Here is a 19330-nt window from a genome sequence, read left to right as displayed (position 1 = left end):
AATTCAAATTGCCTTGGTTCTATATAATTATAGATTCTAGATAATAGTTATACTTATACACTCCAAATCCCAATAAAATTACGGGTCAACCCATTTTTACTTGACCCATGATGTGGGGGGCTAAGTTTGGTGGGTGTTGATTAGTCAATGAGCTAGCCTAATAGGCATCTATAGGCAAAAAATCAGCCCATCACCCGATCTATTGGTTAGAGTGGACTACTCACAGACCTTGAGTTTGTGTTTTGTATGGATTAGGATTAGGTGTTATTTTTGGAGGTATGGCTATTGCACCATGTAATCAGTGGCAACACCACGTTATACTCAGGGTGTTCCTGGGAACACCCTAAGTTGAAAAAAAAAAATTTATATATAATAATTAAAAAAATTTATTTGTTTACCCTTAAAAAAAATAGGAACACCCTCCATCAAAATTAAGAACACCCTCAAATTAAATATATATATATATATATATATATTTGTTCTACTTTCAAGCAAAAAAAAAAAAAAAAAAAAAACACCAAAAAATAACTTCAACTAAAATCTGAAAAAAAAAAAATGTAACAGAGCAAAACAACGGATGACAAGTCCAACATCAAGCCCACGACAAGCTCAATAGATTACAGAGGAAGCAAACCCAAGGTTTCTCCAAAAAAAAAAAAAGAAAAAAAAAGAAAAAAAAAACCAAACTCCAATACAGAGCAAATCACTAAATTAAAAACCTCAAATCAGTAAATTAGTACATCAAAAATCACTAAAGCTAAAACAAACCTAAAAACAGAGCAACAGAGCAACGCCTCCCTTTAGAAGTTATATTGGTCCAATCGCAGTCCAGACTCCAGAGCACATCGTCGCCCGATGCCCCTCATCGGAGATCAGTCCAGTTGCAGTCCAGAAAAACATCGTTGCTCATCGGAGATCGCTCGCACATCGTCGCACATTGCTAGACGATCACTACCTCAGCCTCAGCCTTCACTCTTCAAGCCTCCTTGCTCGGCTGCTCCAATGCTCCCTCAAGGTATCTCTCTTTCTTTTTCTCTTGACTCTCTCAGTCTCTCTGACTCTCTCTCTCTCTCTCTCTCTGTGAAATCTGAAATGAAAAAATGGGTCGCTGTCTTTGACTCTCACTCTTTATTCTTTAAAAATAAAGAGTAATTTTATCTGAACTGTGAAGAGTAAATTATCTGAATTGTGATTGGCTAAAGCAACTGGAGCTTTTAACTTTATTAATATTTTGCCTATATTTTTTACTTTTTGAATTTGGCTTTATCTTATGATTCCTATCCGTTAGTTGGTGTGGATTGTTTTCCATTGATTTTTTTTTTTTTAAAACAACTTTATCTCACAGCAAGCTAAATAAGGGAAGTTATGAGATTGTCTTTTAACTCATTTATGTGGTTTTTGGTACGAGGGAATCTATATTACTTCTGGCATCTAGATTCCTAGGAATGTGATTTCTTGCAATCTGGATGTCTAGGAATATAATTGTTCCTATGTTTGGTTTCATTGGAAATCTCTTAAGATTCCTAAGAATGTAAGATGATAATGTTTAATTTATTTCTAGGAATCTTAAATGAGTTATTTATTTTTCCTATTCTATCTTTAGATTTGGATGTGAACTACGAAGTCCTTAAAAAAAATTCCTCTAAATAAATAATGAAAAACAAAATATAAGCTATTAATTATTTGTTGAGCAACACACACACAACAGCAAAAATGAATACCTGGCAATAATGGAGGGTCTCTTTCAAATTTCTTTTTTTCCATATGTGAAACCTAAATAGAACTTTGTTAAAAAATATATCAACAGAGTTGTCTATCCTGTTTATATTATTTTGGCAGGAAAAGATATTGATGATTTGTTGTATTTTTTATCTTAATTGCTTAAATGATAAGGAAAAAGGGTTAAGATTGTCAATTTATAAAAAAATACAATTTCCTTTAAGTTTGAAAATCTGGATACCCACATATTTTAAAGGGAATTCACATTCCTACTGAGAGAGGTTTAAAGGGAGAATCTAGATTTCCTTGGCATTTGATTCTCTGGCGTGATTTGCAACCAAACATGAGAATCTTTAAACATTCATGGGAATCCTAAAATATTACCCTGTACCAAACGCCACATTAAGGTTACTACCAAACATAGGAAAATGAGATAGTTTTACGAAAAATAATTTTTAGAAAATAACTCATTTTTAAAAAAATATTATTGCTAAAACAAATAGAGTGTTATAATTAAAAAAGGAAAAATCATATTATGATAAATTTCTTGTGCATTACATGGGTTTCCAACTAGTTACAAATAAAAAGGTGAATCTTGTGTCACATCTTTAAAAAAAATTAAACATGATAGTTGGTAAATTGTCAAATCTTGGAAATAGAATCTCAATCATAAGATGAACTCTTTTCATTTCAAGTGAAATTGAGAGGAATAATGTGGCAATATAAAAGTCGTTAGATAATAAAAAAATTTTAAAAAATATCTAAACCATGAAATTAACAAAATGGACATAATTTTAAGGCAAAACTACATTGTTGGTCTCTAAAATTTACTTACTAAAGAGTTTTTGGTCCCTGAAGTTTGAAATGAGAGCTATTGGTCCCAAGAGTTTAAAAAATAAGTTTTATTAGTCCTTCAATTAACTCCTGTTAGTTTTCTTGCTTATGTGTCTAACAAAATAATGACATGATATTTTTATTTAATTATGTGGCAGTGTTTTTATTATTAAAAAAAATTACACAGCCAACTCAAACTTCAACTCAATAAATCTACCAAAATTACAACCTCTGCCCTCGCCCTCCATTACCTTCTTCCTACTAATGTTGTGCAAGGTAGAGTAGATTTGCTAATTGCTCGCACAAATCTCTTTCGAATTCATTGATCTCCTCTCTCTGTTTAAGCTTAATTGGCCACAAGGCTAGCTCAACGAATTTGGGGGCCCTAGGCAAAAGCTTTAAGCGAGGCTTTTTATTATATTTAATTATAAATTCATATATTTTTTTCAATTAAAATTTATTTTTCTTGTTTTTTGAGAGGAAAAATTACTAATTAAACTTGATCTACTAAGATTAAGACCTACCTACTATTCCTTCATACCACTAAATCTGATTTCTTAAAAAAAAAAAATTAAAAAAATAAAAAAAAAAAAACGTGTAGGATTAGGATCAATACTTTAACTTCCATACCACTAAATCTGATTTTTTTTTTTTTTTTTAAATGTGTAGGACTAGGATGGATTAATACTTTAAGTGGGTCACCCACTTAAAGTATTGATCCATCCTAGTCCTACACATTTTCCATTCCATAGCCTTCTAGAGAATACTAAAGAAATCAGTACAAACAAAAGAGACTAAAGTTAAGAGAGTAAAGAGTACAACTAAACTAAAGTTAAGCCAAAACTGAAGATCTGTGAACACACCAAGTTTATTGCTAACACCAATTGATGAGTAAGCCGACTAAAAATAGTGTTTTTTTTTTTAGAATCAAGATGGAGAGAGTGAGTGTTTTTTTTTTTTTTCCTTCTTCTTTTTTTTTTTTTTTCTTTTCTTACTTGCCTATTCTTTCTTTTTTCTGCCTTTTGTTATATTTTCTTTTTCATTTTGTTACTTGTATATTGAGAAAATCAGTGTCTCTTTCTCTCCCTCTCTACATTTCAAGTAATAAACACGAGTTTTCTTAATGAAATGTGGTACAAAGGTTTGATCTAGAGGATACTTAGATGTGGTGATTTTTTTTTTTTTTTTTTTTGAGAAAGTTAAAGATTAGGTGATGTGATTGGACTTAATGTCATTTTAGCCTTTTTGCTTTGTGAGAAATGGTTAGAAATAATTTGTTGTTCTCAATTTTTAATTAAAGACTTAAATAATTTGGGCGAGGTCTTACATCTTTTGGGCAGGCCTTACTTTTTTTTTTTTTCTTTTTTTTTCTTTTTTTCTTCTTCTCGATGAGAAAACAACATTAATAATATATTAGTACTATTGAGAGCCCTCTTACAAGTGGGGCCCTTAGGCGGTGGCCTAAATGGCCTATAGGTTTAGCCAACACTTTTGGCCAAGCTTTTGAATGTAAAAAAAAATAAAAAAAAATAAATTAAAAATAAAAATTAAAAAAACCAAGAATTATACCGTAGCTTACGTGCCACCTCTAACGTGGGTCTTTACTGCCATCTCCGAAAAAAATCAATCGAAAATGTTCATTCAACTTCAAATAGCTTCCCCAGCAGTTTCCCATCTCCAAATTCACCCTTCAAAATCCACTTATTTAATTCCATGCCACTCCTTTCACCATTGATTTCATAGTGGTTAGTATATAATAGTATAAATAATCACCTTCAGATTGCATACTTTGATAATTTATTTTGAAGATTTGCATTCTATGGTTAGTTATGAGCATGGTATCTAATGCCTAGACTTCACACTTATGGCTGAGTGTTTCGTAAAAGGGTAGAAATAAAATGTTTTGCTTTAAAATAGGTCAATGGCATTGGAGAAATCCAAGATCACAGACCTGGTCGTTCCGGCCTTGGACGATGTATAGGAACTAGGAAGGGGTAATGGAGGGTAGAGGCAAAAATTGTAATATTGGTAGATTTGTTGAGTTGGAGTTTTAAAAGTTGAGTTGGCTTATGTGTAATTTTTTAATGCCATGTCACTGTTTTGTTGGATACATAAGCAAGAAAACTAACAAAAGTCAAAATGAGGGACCAATAAAGCTTATTTTTTAAATTCAAGAGACCAATAGTGCTCATTTCAAACTTCAAGAACTCAAAGCCCTCAGTAGGTAAATTTTAGGGACTAACAATGAGAAATTATTCGGTCCACCAGGAGAACTGCTAATCTGGTCTTCCTTAGATTCCTAACTAATAAAATGCTGTTATTTATGCAAATGTGATATTATTTAGTAATTTTTATTTTTTATTCCTTGTGTTGATTAGGAATCTCATACATACATTTATATAGATGACATCATCTCATTGATCAAGAAGGACCACATCAACAGTCCTCCCTATATAAATAATTATTTCTTGTAGTTTCGCCTAATTTTAAATGGAGAGGATATTTATAATTAATAGGCAAAACATCTTTTTGGCCCTATATTTTGGGAGTATTTTTTGTTCCTTGAGCTTTTCGACAACATTTCATCTTGGACAGTGTCATCATCTCAATAATGAAAGTTGTTGATATGATTGATGGAATGCTCGCTAGCACACATGTAGCTGATAAAATAATAACTAAAAAATCTAATTGCTATGAAAAAAGTCATATCAGCATCAAACAAAAATCATATCACACCATAAAATAAATACATAAAAAAAAAAAGTATTCCTCAATTTTAAAAAATAGAACAAAAAAATAATTTTTAGTTCTTTTAAAAAAATCTGCCACAACTTTTTTTTTTTTTTTAATTCCTTGTGCTGATTAGGAATCTCACACATACATTTATATAGATGGCATCATCTTATTGATGAAGAAGGACCACATCAGCAATCCTCCCAATATAAATAATAATTTATCATAGTTTCACCTAATTTTAAATGGAGAGGATATTTATAATTAATAGGCAAAACATCTTTTTGGCCCTATATTTTGGGAGTATTTTTTGTTCCTTGAGCTTTTTGACAACATTTCATCTTGGATGGTGTCATCATCTCAATAATGAAAGTTGTTGATATGATTGATGGAATGCTCACTGGCACACATGTAGCTAATAAAATAATAAATCAAAAATCTAATTGCTATAAAAAAAAGTCATATTAGTGTCAAACAAAAATCATATCACACCATAAAATAAATACATAAAAAAAAAAAATCCGAAATCCTCAATTTAAAAAAATAGAACAAAAAAAGAATTTTTAGTTCTTTTAAAAAAAAAATCTGCCGCAACTTTTTTTTTATTCCTTGTGCTGGTTAGAAATCTCACACATACATTTATATAGATGACATTATCTCATTGATCAAGAAGGACCACATCAACAGTTCTCTAGATATAAATAATAATTTCTTGTAGTTTCGCCTAATTTTAATTGGAAAGGATATTTATAATTAAAAGGCAAAACATCTTTTTGGCCCTATATTTTGGGAGTATTTTTTGTTCCTTGAGCTTTTCGACAACATTTCATCTTGGACAGTGTCATTATCTCAATAGTCAATAATGAAAGTTGTTGNTTGCATAAATTGAATACGTTTGTGTATTTTTTGTCTTTTGTTTAATCTAATGCTTAAGTTTTATCCAATTTATATGATTATGGTTTGAGAATGAATCACATTAAATATGCTTAGACATGATTTTTAAAAATTTTGTGTCTTATGACATGGGTTCCAATGGTGACATGTTGCTTTCATCCTCTCAATTTGATTTAGAGAACAATCTTCTTTTTTAGCTTATTATTAAGTATGTCTTGTTATAAATTTGATGATAAATTGTTCATAACAATTTGATTTTTTTTTTTTGATTGAAATAGTTTTGGCTAACTATTAAGAGTTGTACACTTTGACCTATAAAAGAAGGCAATAAGTTCATTAGTGTTTTTTTTTTTTTTTTTTAATTTCTTTTATCAATCATTAAATATGGTTTGACATGATTTTAATCAATCATTAAATTTTCTAATGAAGAACAATAACAAATAAGAACAAGGATACACTAAAAATATAGTGTACAAAGAGGTATTCAACAATCTCCCAAGGATACAAAATTCTCATTAGAACACAATTGGTATGTTTCAAAACAATACTTTTTTATGTAGGTGTTATCATTTTATATTTGATAGTTTTTATAAAAATACAATTTATTCCTTTTATTATTATAATAATTATTTATTTCATTATTGTTTATCAGATAAAATATATATTTAATAAGTATATGATAAAAGGTGTTATTATTTTATATTTGATAGTTATTATACCAATACAATTTATTCATTTTGTTATTATAATAATTATTTATTTTGTTATTGTTTATTATATAGAATATATATTGAATATATTCTATAATTTTATGTTCTATAATTTTATGATAAAATCGCGCAACACACAAGCCTTTAACTAGTATTTAACTACTTGAGTATCAATCGAGGTGAGTTCCATGCAATTTAGAGATGCTTAGCAGCATAGGCTGAAATACTCATATATAAAAATTAAGTCAAAATATCATTTTCTATTACTTTAACGGTATAACCTACCACAACCCCCACAGCTAAACAAAACTTGGGAGGAGGTTAGTATTTAAACTGCAAAGAATCCTGAAAGCGAAATCTTTAAAACGCATACTAAGTTTGTGGAGGCATCTTTTGTGACTTTACACAAGTGTAAGTACAAAGCCCAAGCTCAAGCCCAAGCCCAAGCCCAATTCAATACTATTGAGGTCTGCGAATAGTCCACTAACCCGGTACATTGGGTCGTGGGCTGATTTTCTGCCATGAACATCTATTCGGCAGCTCGTTAACTAATCAACAGCCCGCAAAACTTGGTTCTCCATCCCATATTCTCATGGGTCAAGTAAAATTTGTCCAACTTTAATTTTATTGGGGCTTGGATTATAATAATATCTATAATCCCGAATCTACAATTATATAGAATCGAAGCAATTTGATTTTTTGGTCGATATCATAATATTATGTCAAATAAAATTTTGGAATTTTACAATTTTAAACATTATTCAAGTTAATTCTTGTAAAGAGAAAAAGAAATAGTGACAGGTGATATTTTCTTTAAACAATAGAATATATAGTTATACATACCAATGCAATCATAATAAATGTCTTATTAAATACCACAATGATCAAATTTAATATTAAAAAAATAATAAAAAGGGAGGAAAAATCATATTATGTTAAATTTCTTGTGCATAACATGGATTTCCAACTAGTTACAAATATTAAGGTGAATCTTTTGCCACATCTTAAAAAAAATTTAAACGTGATAGTTTGTGAATTGTCAAATATTGGAAATAAAATCTCAATCATAAAATGAATTCTTTTTATTTCAAGTGAAATTGAGAGGAATGATGTGGCAATCTAAATGTTGTTAGATTCACAATATATATATATAAACCATAAAATTAACAAAATAAACATAATTTTAGATGGAGAGGATATTTATAATTAATAGGCAAAAAGCCTTTTTGACCCTATATTTTGGAAGTACTTTTGTTTGGGAAAAATGATATGTCCACAATATTTTTATAATATTTTTATAACAAATCCAATGTGGCAGATTGTTATTGGTTGTTATTTTTGGGACAAAAAAGTAATCTTAGTGTTATGTTCAAATTTGAATCAATAACAACTAACCGTTTATAATTTGTTGTAAAAATGTTGTTTTGGTTCTGGAGTTTTTCAACAACATTTTATCTCGGTTAGTGTCATCATCTCAATGATGGAAAGTTGACATAGTTAATGGAATACTCACCTGGCACACATGTGGCTAATAAAATAATAAATAGAAAAGTCATAGTACCATGATACAAAAAAAAAATCACATCATGAAATAAAATTTTAAAACAAAATAAATTTTTATTCCTTAATTTCAAAGAAATAGAAAAAAAATTATTTAAAAAAAATCTCAATCTGCTAATTCTTCTTTTTTTTTTTTTCAATCTCTTGGAAATTACACACTCATACTCTATATTTCTCAGGACAAAAATAATTTTCTCTTTATGTATTAGCATTTTCTTCTTTCCACTAGTATCCACCAAAAATCAAACCCAACAAAAATTGTCCCTGAAGAGCAAGAGAGTTACAAACCCCAAAAAATTGCGTCAACATGGTAATTGAATTTTAAAGTGTACCAAAAGAAATCGAGAGACGCTACGTCTACAACATTTTTACAACAAATCACAGGTGGTTAATTGTTATTGGTTCAAATTTGAAACTAACACTAAGATTACTTTTTTGCCCCAACAATAACAACAAGAAACAATCTGCCACTTAGGATTTGTTGTAAAAATGTTATAAACATATCATTTCTCAAAGAAATCAGCTGAGTGAAATGTGCCAGTACAAAAAATTAATGTTTTTTTTTTTCAAATATTAAATATAATCCCACAACTACCTTTGCACAAAATAAACTATAAATAGATAATCAAAGCTGTAACAGGTAGTATTAATTATAGTTGTAGTATTTAGTTTTTTGAGCAAGATATTAATCCTTTTAGGAGCTATAATTAGAGCTTTGTTTTTTTTTAAGTATTACTTAACCTATCACACCATTTAAATGTGAATATTTTGCATTCCAAAAAAAAAAAAAAACGTGAATATTTTAATGTATTTATAATTTATTTTAAGTCACTATCTCAATTTTGAGACAGTAGTTTGTATGTATCAAGAGTCTGAAATATATCTCCACTGCAATATAATTGACTTGAGTTTGTTGTTCAATCATGCTTGATTTTAAATTGGACATAACTTTTTTTTAAGAGAGTTTTAACTTATGATGTCCGCATTAAACTCTAGATCTCTTATTTAACCATTAAAAACTTTACTAATTAGGCTAACTAAAACCCACAATTGGACATGACTTTAGATGTAGATAAATATTTTTTTTAGTGCATTGAAAATTTCTAGCTAAAACTTGGCTTGAGTCCATATCATGAAGATTAATAAATACTAGAGTAGTATAAAATGAGAGCATATGGCCCATACTTGTTATTCGTTGGTTTGAATCTATAGTGGTGTGGTGAGATTTGAACGAAAATGATAGCTTAAGAAGCTTCTTTGACTTACAATTTAATTTGTAGTTGACCATTAAGAACTCCATTAATTTTTCATGCATTGTTCATTTTAGTTGTTGGGTTCTATTAATACGGCGTGTCTTTAATACAATTCTTAATAAACTATTTAAAAAAAAATTTAACACAACTTTTATTGAAAAATATAAAAAGTTGTGACGTAGAGCAAACAACTAATGCCTTATTACTCCCCTACAAGCTGAAGAGTAATGATGACATGACTCTCAGGGTGAGGAGCTTGAACACTAGGTGCACTGACAACCGGATAAAGTGATGTAGAGCGGGCTTGCAGGTTAGGAACAAAGGCAATGTCTGAAGTACTAGTCGAAGAAGGCGGTGATGCCAAATAAAAACAACTAATGTAGTGGGTTTGAGATCATGAGCCCTATAAAAACCAATAGCACTTGGAGTTGTTGGAATAGCAAAAGCTTTGATACCAATTTGTTGGCTTTGCAAAGCCTTAATAGGAAGAATAACAAAATAAACACTCACAAGAAAGAGAGGAATGAATATTTATTAGACACAACTTCGAACTCACAAACAAAGAAAAATCAAGCTGCTACCTTGTTTAGAACTCTAAAAAACAAAGGCTACGGCCTTGTACAACTCCCACAAATAGGGCTACGGCCTTTTACAAAACTCTCACAAAGAAGGCTATTATCTTGAGCACTCTCCGAAGTGGACAAAACAAGAGGGATTTTGCAGACTAGCAGAGTAAGGGTATAAAATATGGTAAGTTACCACGCAGTTGAAATATAATTGCAAACTAGCATCTTGAGTTTTAGAAACTCGAGTTCTGTATAAAACTCGAGGCTTAAAAACTCGCTTCCTACTTGTTGAGTTGGACACTATATGCGCTATTATGCCACATAGATCTCGAGTCTTAAAGACTCGAGTTCTACAAAGCAAAACCGAGTCTTCAAGACTAGATTTTTTTCGGGAAATGCCATTGATCTCGAGTCTTCAAGACTCGATTTCTATCGGAATAAAACTCTAAGTGTATCTGGTTTGGGGTTATGTGGAAATGAGGGAAAAACAAAATTTCCAGTGGATTGATGTGGTTTGATAATAAATAAATGGGAGTAGTGATAATAGATAGGAGAGAGTTAACCTCAGTGTGAGACAGTTAGAGAGCTGAGTGAGGTTTTGAGTGAGAGGTTGCCAATGAGAGGAGATGAGAGTTTTCTACTGTTGATGGGTTTTTTGCCACTGATGGGTTTTACGCTGTCGATGAGATGCGCTTGTCTCCGGTAGAGTGAGGGTTTGTCGATGGGTTTTCTATAGCCGATGTCTGCGCTTGTCTCAGGTTGGGGTTTGTATGTTTGGGTGTGAGAGTGTTCTGGAGTCTGGACGCTTAAGTGGTGAAATATGATCACAAATCAAGTTTTAGAAACTCAATTTCAATGTGGCTCCACGTGGAAAAAAGTCCATGTCAGACGTTTGTAGCTCGGGATCTCGAGTATTAGAAAACTCGATTTTTACCCAAAACTCGAGATGCTACTTTTCCACTTTGTTTTGAAACTGGGCAACTAACGAAATTCTTAGCAATCCAATGTTAAATGAAAAAAAAAAAAAAAAAAAAAAAAAAAAAAAAAAAAAAAAAAAAAAAAAAAAAAAAAAAAAAAAAAAAAAAAAAAAAAAAAAAATTCAACAAAATAGATTGAATAAGACCAATGTGGACCAAATAGAACCAAAGTGGATAGAGTGGATTAAGTGGGACCTAAGTGGACCAAATAAGACTTTTGAATATTTATAATTTTTATTGCATTTTTTAGGGCTTATTTTTCTAATTTCTTATGTCTATTTTATTTGTATTTTTTAATCCAAAATTAAAGTGTTTAGCCCAAACACAATAAAATCTCATACTTTTCAACCCAAAAATTAAGAAAAATTGAAATTTGAAAAGGCATCCTATAAAAAGAATCAATTTAAGGTCTAATTAGTCCAAAATGGATTGAAATTGACCAAATGGACTAAATTGGACCGAAGTAGATTGAAGTAGACCTATTTGGACCGAATGGGACCAAAGTAAATCTAATTGGACCGAATAGCAATTGTTTAATTTTTAGAGAGAACAAATTATCTTCAAAACATTTTAGAGATCAAATTATAAATTATATTACAATTAAAAAATAATCATTTACTCCTACGCATCGCATGGGTCTGCAACTAATTATTTATAAATTTCATATCAACTAAATATGTGCCAAATGTAAGACTCAATACACACCTGTAAAACACATACTCAACCAATTATATATCAATTTGGGGCATCACACGTGGGTTTTAGTTAACTTAATTGGTAAAGTCTTTTGCCGTTGAATAAGAAATTTAGGGTTCGATTCCCTCCTACATTAAAAAATCAATTGGAGTTTTGGTTTGAAAATAAAGAGCAATCGTCAGAAACGGCAAAAATAGCTCTAAAATAATATTTTGGGCATCACACTTACACTATGCATCTCTAGTGAAAATGAGTCTGGGGATACTAAAAATGACAATATTACGCATTTTAGGTAAATTTTAGTAAAATACATTTTAGAAATAAGTTTATTAGTCATTACTATTACAATTGTGATTTGTGGAAAAACGAGTATTAGTGTAAAATATGGGTTCTAATTAGCTCAATTAGTAAATCTTTAATGGTTAAATAAGATATCTAGAGTTCAATATCCGTCTACATCAAAAATTAATTGGTGTTTTAGTGCGATAATAAAGAGCTATCATCAAGAGTGGATGCTATAGATTAAAACTCTCTCAAAAAAAAAAAAAAAAAAACAGAGAACCTTCAAGTTGGCAACAGCCAAACCCAGTGGAATGGATCGAATGAAAGAATTTAAAGCAAGGGAATAATGTAAAAAATGTTTAAGAAGGTTAAGTGTTCATCTAGGCTTAATCCCACTTTCTGTTGAGTTGTTCCCTGAAGAGTGAGTGTAGGACTCAGGTTGAGAATTGTATGTTCTAGATGGTCTACCTAAAGAGTGAGTGTAGGACTCAGGCTGAGAATTGTATGTTCTAGATGGTCTAGGTTGACTGATTTCTGCACTACTGGAATTGAGAAACGGTGGATGTGTTGGCTGAGGAATTTCATGATTATCAGATAACATTTTCACTACCGTTGACATTGATGGCCGCAGCTCTGCAGAGGCTTGTACACATAGTAGCCCAATTTGAAGTAATCGAGATGCCTCCTCTTCTTGGAACTGACCCTCTAAGGCTGGATCAACAGCTTCACATACCCTACCTATTCCATAAAGGTTCCAGACCTTTAAAAAAGATAAAAAGTAAGAAAGCTTTGTTAGGTTTCCTGGCATGAAATTAGAGGAGGATTATTTGTCATCAAAGCCTAAATTAGCAGAAATGCCGAAGGAAAAAGATTTACCATTTGTAGGATGGAATATGAATATTGAGAGAAGTTATTGTTCCTCTTTCCAGATACAACTTCAATTACAAGAACACCAAAACTGTAAACGTCTGCTTTCTCAGTCAATATGCCACGAATAACATACTCTGGGGCCATGTATCCTCTACAGTTGCAAATATGGTTAATGTCAGATAAGAGATGTATATGTAAGCAGAGATATTACACTGTATTCTGCAAATAAGGGTGGAATGTCAATCTGTGAATGGAACAAAAGGAAGAGGAATTGATACTTTACTAATATTGTTTTTTCCCTATGGTGATAATACTAAAAATTTGATCCTAGAAAAACTAATGCTTTCTTAGCATGTACCTAACATATAATTATATAACAAATGAACAATTACATGTTTATAATGAGAATATCAACTTTGGATCAACCTTCCCTTGAATCAATACATTATATGAAACACTTCGTAACAATGGCACCAAGAGAGTAGTTAACAAACACTGATTGGAGGTGTTCATCTTAATATCCTTTAAAATGCATAGAGACAAGCATGGCATTGCCTGAATTGCATATATAATGTAATGATGAAACATCTGTTCACGTTACAAAAAGAAATAATTAGGATAAACCATGAAGGACCAAGACGCAAGAAATTTTCCCACATGAAGAGGACATTAAACACAGGAATGATAAAGGCTATTCTGGACCAAGAAAGAAAACAAAAGATGGTCTTGCACTTACAGTGTGCCAGCAATGCCAGTGCTGATGTGTGTCTTATCTTCTGGAAACAATCTAGCAAGTCCAAAATCTGCAATCTTTGCCGTGAAGTCCTCTTCAAGCAGTATATTGCTTAATTTAATGTCTCTATGAATGATTCTCATTTCTAATTCCTCGTGGAGATAGGCCAAGCCCTCAGCCGTACCTAATATGATCTTATACCTCACCTCCCATTTTAGCAGCTGAAGCTTCCTTTTCGCTGAACCAAATGAGGAGACACTTGTAAGTACATAAATTAAATGAGAAAGGGTTTTATTCTTACATAAATAGTAATTCAAGATTAAATTACAACCAGAAAAGTAATCATGGAGGCTTTGATTTGGCACATATTCATAAACAAGAAGGCTTTCAGGGCCTGCAATACTGCATCCCAACAACTTTACAAGATTTTTGTGATGGATGTCGCTGATCAAATTGACTTCATTGAAGAAATGATCCACCCATTGTCTGGTATTGAAGAAAAGCCTCTTAATGGCAACAACCTTCCCATCTGGCAAAACTCCCTATATTGACACAAAGAAATGTACCTAGTTAATTTCATTTGCAAAAATAAAAAGTCTCAAAAAAGTAGACCTAAAATTACCTTGTAAACAGAACCAGATCCTCCTTGACCCAGTTTCTTGGAATGGTGAAAGTAATTTGTGGCCCTTTCAAGAACTTCGTACGAATAATTGAGTTTGGAGTTGTTCACAGTGGCCAACAAAGGGCCTAGTTGCTCTCTCTCTGAAACAAATGCCAGATCAAGTAAGCTATATATTAATTCCAGAGTCCGGACAAAGTCTTTCAAAATCTCAGATATCAAAATAGGTACCTCCCCTCCTCTTTAGTATATTCTTCCTCACAATGAAGACAACCGTTGCAATAACCAGCAAAAGAGCCAAAGCAGATGATGTTGCAGCCAAAGCTATAGCTAACTTGCTTTCTGACATAGATTAGCATGTTACTCCATGACCATCATTAATCAAAATAGAAGTCAAGCAATTAGCACACCAAATTATCTAATTAATGTTACTGAGATTTTTAGTACTATGAAGAATTTTTACTCTTAACACTCCTTTTAAAAGATGTTAATGTTAACTCTAATGAAGAAGTAATATACTATCCAATTTACAATTGGTGAATCTGACCCAAAATGGAAAATTTAGAATTGGACCAGAAAGAAAGTATCACAATTTATCCTTTGATGGCATAAAATTAGACAATATGGGCTAATTCAAATCCCACTTTTTAGTCACTTTGTGCCGCAGTGGAAATGGAATAGAATCTTAATTGAAATTTATAAACGACTAAGAAGGACGGTAAACATTAATATCCCATTTGATTCGATGACAGAACAAGAAATGAAAAAAATCACTGGAACCAAACTCACCTTGATTATTGTTTCTAAAAGGCTGAGGCTGAGTCGAATTGTAATAGAACTTTTCTGTTGAATACCTCAAATAGCAACCAGTGTTCAAGACCCTTCCTTCTTGTTTTGGAGTACATGAACTAATGTTAGAAACCGCATTGGCCAAGCAGTCCTCACAAGCAGTACCATTCACAAATTCCCAACACTGAGCCAATCCATAAACAGTGACATTTCCATTGTTCACAGACCCCACAGAAAATCCATCAAACTTAGGCGCTTCCACGCTTAGATTCGTCACCAACTGGTTAACATTAGCGCTAAAAACAGTACCATTCCCAGCAAACTCTTGGGCTCCACACACGGTCTTGTCTTGCACACTCAAAGACTCATTGAAGAAATAGTAATCATCGTACCTTAGGTAACACCCATCATAGAAAAGCCTGCCGCCACGAGTGGCTCTTTGAAATGGTAAACACCTGAGGATCTGAGTCTTGCACTGAGCAATGCAAAGATCACAGTCTATCTTAGTTAGATCTTTCATGCACTCACCAAAAGCATAAACTGTGGTATTACCNCAAAAAAAAAAAAAAAAAAATGAGTGCAAAAATTATAACCATAAAATTTCCTTGTGCATCTATCTAAAAAAAAAAAAAAAAATCCTTGTGCAATGTAATACATATCCTATGTTAAAGAGTTCTAGTAAGCAGCTTTACTTGGAGTTTACGGAAGGCATTCAGCTCTATCCAAATTGTCAAAACATCGTGAAACTATACAAGATTCTAATTCTAACTTAGTATTTTAGCAGATGGTCAGTGCAGGCTGGAGTGGTACATAACTTTGTATCCTATGATATTCACAAGGGCCACCAAGGACTATTACAAACAGCTCCATGAGTCACTCAAACCATTTCAGCTTGTAATGTAGTATCTTTGAGCAAACAAACTCCAATGTGCTACCAAATCAAGTAGCAAAAACTTGGGATAGAAAATCCTGGAAGCAGAGAACCTTCAAGTTGGCAACAGCCAAACCCAGTGGAATGGATCGAATGAAAGAATTTAAAGCAAGGGAATAATGTAAAAAATGTTTAAGAAGGTTAAGTGTTCATCTAGGCTTAATCCCACTTTCTGTTGAGTTGTTCCCTGAAGAGTGAGTGTAGGACTCAGGTTGAGAATTGTATGTTCTAGATGGTCTACCTAAAGAGTGAGTGTAGGACTCAGGCTGAGAATTGTATGTTCTAGATGGTCTAGGTTGACTGATTTCTGCACTACTGGAATTGAGAAACGGTGGATGTGTTGGCTGAGGAATTTCATGATTATCAGATAACATTTTCACTACCGTTGACATTGATGGCCGCAGCTCTGCAGAGGCTTGTACACATAGTAGCCCAATTTGAAGTAATCGAGATGCCTCCTCTTCTTGGAACTGACCCTCTAAGGCTGGATCAACAGCTTCACATACCCTACCTATTCCATAAAGGTTCCAGACCTTTAAAAAAGATAAAAAGTAAGAAAGCTTTGTTAGGTTTCCTGGCATGAAATTAGAGGAGGATTATTTGTCATCAAAGCCTAAATTAGCAGAAATGCCGAAGGAAAAAAGATTTACCATTTGTAGGATGGAATATGAATATTGAGAGAAGTTATTGTTCCTCTTTCCAGATACAACTTCAATTACAAGAACACCAAAACTGTAAACGTCTGCTTTCTCAGTCAATATGCCACGAATAACATACTCTGGGGCCATGTATCCTCTACAGTTGCAAATATGGTTAATGTCAGATAAGAGATGTATATGTAAGCAGAGATATTACACTGTATTCTGCAAATAAGGGTGGAATGTCAATCTGTGAATGGAACAAAAGGAAGAGGAATTGATACTTTACTAATATTGTTTTTTCCCTATGGTGATAATACTAAAAATTTGATCCTAGAAAAACTAATGCTTTCTTAGCATGTACCTAACATATAATTATATAACAAATGAACAATTACATGTTTATAATGAGAATATCAACTTTGGATCAACCTTCCCTTGAATCAATACATTATATGAAACACTTCGTAACAATGGCACCAAGAGAGTAGTTAACAAACACTGATTGGAGGTGTTCATCTTAATATCCTTTAAAATGCATAGAGACAAGCATGGCATTGCCTGAATTGCATATATAATGTAATGATGAAACATCTGTTCACGTTACAAAAAGAAATAATTAGGATAAACCATGAAGGACCAAGACGCAAGAAATTTTCCCACATGAAGAGGACATTAAACACAGGAATGATAAAGGCTATTCTGGACCAAGAAAGAAAACAAAAGATGGTCTTGCACTTACAGTGTGCCAGCAATGCCAGTGCTGATGTGTGTCTTATCTTCTGGAAACAATCTAGCAAGTCCAAAATCTGCAATCTTTGCCGTGAAGTCCTCTTCAAGCAGTATATTGCTTAATTTAATGTCTCTATGAATGATTCTCATTTCTAATTCCTCGTGGAGATAGGCCAAGCCCTCAGCCGTACCTAATATGATCTTATACCTCACCTCCCATTTTAGCAGCTGAAGCTTCCTTTTCGCTGAACCAAATGAGGAGACACTTGTAAGTACATAAATTAAATGAGAAAGGGTTTTATTCTTACATAAATAGTAATTCAAGATTAAATTACAACCAGAAAAGTATATCATGAGGCTTATATTACCAGTCCCGTTCACAACAGCTGCGTATCTTTGTGTGGCAATCAAAGGGGTCACTGTTTCCATGGCCGCCAAGAAGTTGTTTACGAAGGTTTGGCGCTGTGGCATTGGGGAGGTTTTGTTGGTGCATATGAGAGCAGCCTCTGTGGCTCTTGGGTCGGAAAGACAAGGATTTACAAACAAACATAAGAATAGGATTAAGAGGAAGAGTGAATTAGACATTGAAGATCGATACAAAGAAAAGATGTACAGACCTTGAATGAAAGATCTTAGAAAACTTAACCCAGTTAGTTGGGATGCAAGACACAATGTCTTTGTTTACTTGCACAAAATATTTGACTATAGCGCTAAGAAGCTAAGCACATCTAAAAATTGAAATTTGTTGTTTAAAAATATTTGTAGTAAAAAAGTATCTGAAAATATATATATTATTGTTTAAAAATTGAAAATGATTATTTGAGAACACAAACCAAACACCTCCTAATGCAGACGGTATTGCTGTGGTGTTTCTTTGGGTGCTTCTAGGTGATAAAATAAAATAATAATAAAAAATACCGAAATTCACGGTACTTAAAATAAATCAGCGTGTAACCTGTGGTAAAACAATTAAAATTATTAGATTTAAATTATACTTGTTTTATAAAATTTTATTGAATTTATATTTTTCGGTTTTTATACTTAATAATTTCTTTATTAGAAAAAATTTAAAAAAATTAGATGGACATATAATGTAAAATTGGACTCTAATTTTTTTTTAAAAAAAAATTCAATTAAAATCTAATTTTACACTTAATAATTTACTTCACACAAAACTTAAAAATTAGATAAAATTCGTCATGCAAAGAAAACATAAATAAATAAATAAATAAAGCTAAACACGCTATAATTCAGATATATATCTAATTTTATGCACATATCCGCGTCATAGCGAATCCGACACAATAAGAGACGTATCAATCTCTCTTAACATCAAAAGAGTTGGGGTATTTTATTTTATTTTATTTTTTTCAACGGTCAAATGGGAATGCGGAAGATAGGTTCCCATTTTAAAGAAACAAGTGGGCCACGATTAGTCCTGACGTAGTTTCTACGGGGAGCGATACAGAAACAGTATGGTCACGATGAAGGGACAAAGGTGGAGGGCCACCTTTAAAACGCGTGAGCAATTTTTAATTTTAATATTGGTAATGCTTTTGGCAATATGAATGAAAGACAAAGGAGACCGATCTCGTTTCCAATTTAGCTTTCTCTTTGTTGAATGTTACCAATTTTTTTAGCTTTGAAAAAGATTGCTGTGTTTTTTTTAATAAATATTTTACTATTTTAGTGTCCATCGAGGTGAGTGTACCATGCAATTTAAAATACTAAAAATGATGTCAAAATATCATTTTCTAGAATAAACCTAACCCAACAACCATCCTTCCCCCCCAG

General features: G+C 32.1%; 2 protein-coding genes across 3 annotated transcripts; both read right to left on the bottom strand.

Moving 5' to 3' along the window:
• Window positions 1-12502: 12502 nt before the first annotated feature.
• LOC112024219 (cysteine-rich receptor-like protein kinase 3) lies at window positions 12503-18275 on the bottom strand. 2 transcript variants are annotated; one of them, XM_065761273.1, is made up of 8 exons: window positions 17907-18275; window positions 15236-15789; window positions 14678-14788; window positions 14450-14589; window positions 14159-14369; window positions 13831-14065; window positions 13101-13245; window positions 12503-12984 (listed from the first exon to the last, which is right to left on the bottom strand). In XM_065761273.1, exons 1-8 carry the CDS (start codon window positions 18119-18121, stop codon window positions 12601-12603), a joined length of 1995 nt encoding a protein of 664 aa, XP_065617345.1. In that variant the 5' UTR covers window positions 18122-18275; the 3' UTR covers window positions 12503-12600. The 2 variants fall into 2 exon arrangements, with proteins under 2 accessions (XP_065617345.1, XP_065617344.1); XM_065761272.1 differs by lacking the exon at window positions 17907-18275 and having other exon boundaries at window positions 15236-15782.
• Window positions 15899-17792, bottom strand: LOC136062341 (cysteine-rich receptor-like protein kinase 3). Its single transcript, XM_065761274.1, has 3 exons — window positions 17547-17792; window positions 16817-16961; window positions 15899-16699 (listed from the first exon to the last, which is right to left on the bottom strand). Exons 1-3 carry the CDS (start codon window positions 17684-17686, stop codon window positions 16316-16318), a joined length of 669 nt encoding a protein of 222 aa, XP_065617346.1. The 5' UTR covers window positions 17687-17792; the 3' UTR covers window positions 15899-16315.
• Window positions 18276-19330: the final 1055 nt, after the last annotated feature.

This window comes from Quercus suber, unplaced genomic scaffold (genome assembly GCF_002906115.3).
Source record: "Quercus suber isolate HL8 unplaced genomic scaffold, Cork oak 2.0 scaffold_404, whole genome shotgun sequence".
Classification (NCBI taxonomy): Eukaryota; Viridiplantae; Streptophyta; class Magnoliopsida; order Fagales; family Fagaceae; genus Quercus; species Quercus suber.
The sequence above is the reverse complement of the archived record's forward strand: the minus strand, read 5'-3'. Positions and strand labels throughout refer to the sequence as shown.